The sequence below is a fragment of the Choloepus didactylus genome, chromosome 8 (assembly GCF_015220235.1).
Source record: "Choloepus didactylus isolate mChoDid1 chromosome 8, mChoDid1.pri, whole genome shotgun sequence".
Taxonomy (NCBI): Eukaryota; Metazoa; Chordata; class Mammalia; order Pilosa; family Megalonychidae; genus Choloepus; species Choloepus didactylus.
In genome coordinates, this window is record NC_051314.1 from 20,257,586 (window position 1) to 20,259,981 (window position 2,396).

The 2,396-nt window shown below is 44.8% G+C and overlaps 1 protein-coding gene across 1 annotated transcript; it reads right to left on the reverse strand.

Annotated features, from left to right (window-relative positions):
- Window positions 1-223: 223 nt before the first annotated feature.
- On the reverse strand, window positions 224-1,390 carry LOC119542558 (small integral membrane protein 14-like). The gene is made up of 2 exons (XM_037847346.1): window positions 1,321-1,390; window positions 224-510 (listed from the first exon to the last, which is right to left on the reverse strand). Exons 1-2 carry the CDS (start codon window positions 1,388-1,390, stop codon window positions 224-226), a joined length of 357 nt encoding a protein of 118 aa, XP_037703274.1.
- Between the last annotated feature and the right edge of the window lie 1,006 nt (window positions 1,391-2,396).

Sequence of the window (2,396 nt, forward strand, 5' to 3'; positions counted from 1 at the left end):
TTTAATATCATTGACTCAAATATACCGTAAGTAGGAATGGTGAAACGCAGGAAGCAAAAATAAGCTTGCAAGTGAAATTTCTAGAAGCTCATGAAAACAATACCATCCCCTCCTGCAGATGCAAAAGACAAAACAGTTATAATGGGGTTGAGAGTCCTCTGGTCACCTTCATTCATTTGGTCCTGCAAGGTGTTGAACTATTTTCATTTCCCGTGTCACAAAATTAGTCCACAGGAGGGGTTGGTGGATCTTCTCCATTATAACTCAGCTTCCCAGGTAGGTTGGATCCTCTTAGAATAGGAGGTCTCAGTAAGAACAAGATCACTGCAATGACTCTCCAGGCCATCAAGCTCATAGTAATACTGATGGCAGTATCACCAGAAGGTCCTGCTAACTCCTGAAGACGTTCTGCATCTGTGCAGTAGGACTGGGGCTGCCTCAACAGATTGACCAGCCTTCTCACCTCATGCTCATGAGCGCAAACACATTCACAGATATCGAATCCACCTTCTGCGTGATTACTCAGCTTGATTTAAATTGACTGTTTAAATCCACTCAGAGAACAACCTATGGGGCGGGGAGGTTGGGACCGGGGCCAAGGCTCAGCAGAAAGCAGCATGAAGCCTCAGGAACACTGCACCCATTCCGGATTTTAAAGATATATTTATAAGAATATAAAAATAATTTCACATTGTGTTGAGATCAGGTTTTTACCTATGCATTATCTATGACAAGGAACATGCCTCATTATTTCTATATTTTTATGTTGTCTTATATATACTAGGTACTTAATATTGGCTGCACAGAATTGATTTAACACAATGGAATGGAGCCAAATTGCAATGTCAATGCCCCAGAAACTTCTGATTGTACCTACACTTGGTGAAACCAGAGAATTTCATATGAAGTACTGGGTTCACTAGAAAATAGAGCCTGAAAGATAATCTTACGTGCAAACTCTTCACTTGGGAGTGCTACCTCAGGGAAGTAGGAGTGAGGTAGAAGGGGGAATGAGGCAAGGATGGAGGAAGAGTAGATTAAAAGGTGAATTACCAAGCTGGCCACGGCTGTGCAACAAGCCAGATTACTTGGTCTGAGGTCATCCTCAGAGAATGCCTAAAATGGCATCTCCAAACAGCTCATGAAAGGGAAAAGGGAGAAGAATTTATCTGCTGAACCCCATTTCATGTTAGCCAAACATTCCCGATGGACATCAACTCCCCCATATTAGGGAGGGGGTGTGGATTAACAGAGCTATCTGGCTAGAGGCATGGAGCATGGGGAGAGTTAGTGAGCATGTAGGAATCAGAGAAGCCTCACCTGTTTGCCTGCGGCACACAGCCCCAAGGACTTGGCCAGGTGAGTCAGGGTGAGAGCCAGCACTTAGCATTTCGAGCAGTGTACAGGGGGTGAGGCATGCGTGGTGCGGGGTGCCACACGAGGCAAGGTGCTATTGGTTCATGTAAGGGAGTGATATGAGGGGCTGGGAACAGCCCCCACAGCGGGTCAATTGGCAAGGTAGACAAAACACCACGATGGAGGAGACAGAGTTCTGCAAATATGGAAACTTGTCCTCTGAGGCCTCCCACAGTGCAGTCCGGCCAGTTGATCTTCCTGGCATAGACAATGTCAGACAGAAAATCACGCTGAGCAAATCCAAGGACTTGCGTAGACTGGGGACTTTGGAGTGTAATTTTTCAGGAAATGAAAAATTGAGAAATAATTAATTTTCTTACCACTAGATGTCACCATTGTGCCACGCGGTCTTCCACTTTCCTGAGGCTGTGTACTGTACAGGAAAGAGAATCTGGACCCACTCCCCAAAGACCCTTGGGAAGGAAAATTGCCAAGGGCTCCTGCATCAAGAACCGAGATTGAGAAGGAGTTAAAATGAAAGCAACAGACTCCTGGATTTAGAGCATACTGCTCTGGATTACTTCAGACGTAATATAAAGTAATGAGATTACTAACCAATTAATTATTGGCTGCATAATGGAAACATCTGGAAAGTTTTGAAAACTGATTCCTGGGGGGCCCACCCTCAAGATCTTTTGTGTTAATTTGTCAGGGGTATGGCAAGGGCTTTTTTTTTTTTTTTTTTTTTTTTTTAGGATCTCACAGCTTTATTGAGCAATTCATGAACCAGGCAGCGTTCCGTTTAGAATGCAGAAGGGAACGCTACGTAGAAAGTGGAAAGGGGAAGTGTTCCAACCCAGCTTAGCCCTGAGACTTGAAGAGCACACCTGGCATGGAAATGGACATGGGATTTATCGGGACTGACTGACTAGAGATGCTGGTCTCACAGTTACATCAGCCATGGAGGTTGAATCACATGAAAAAGAGGGAGGAGTGCCAAGGGTGGAGGCTTATAAAGGTTTGTGGCAATGGAGTTTCTC

Coding starts and splice junctions, on each gene's coding strand:
- LOC119542558 (XM_037847346.1), bottom strand. CDS start 1,390: ATGCTAAGTGCTGGCTCTCACCCTGACTCACCTGGCCAAGTCCTTGGG. Junction 511..1,320: donor TGTGTGCCGCAGGCAAACAG/GTGAGGCTTCTC, acceptor GTAATCACGCAG/AAGGTGGATTCGATATCTGT.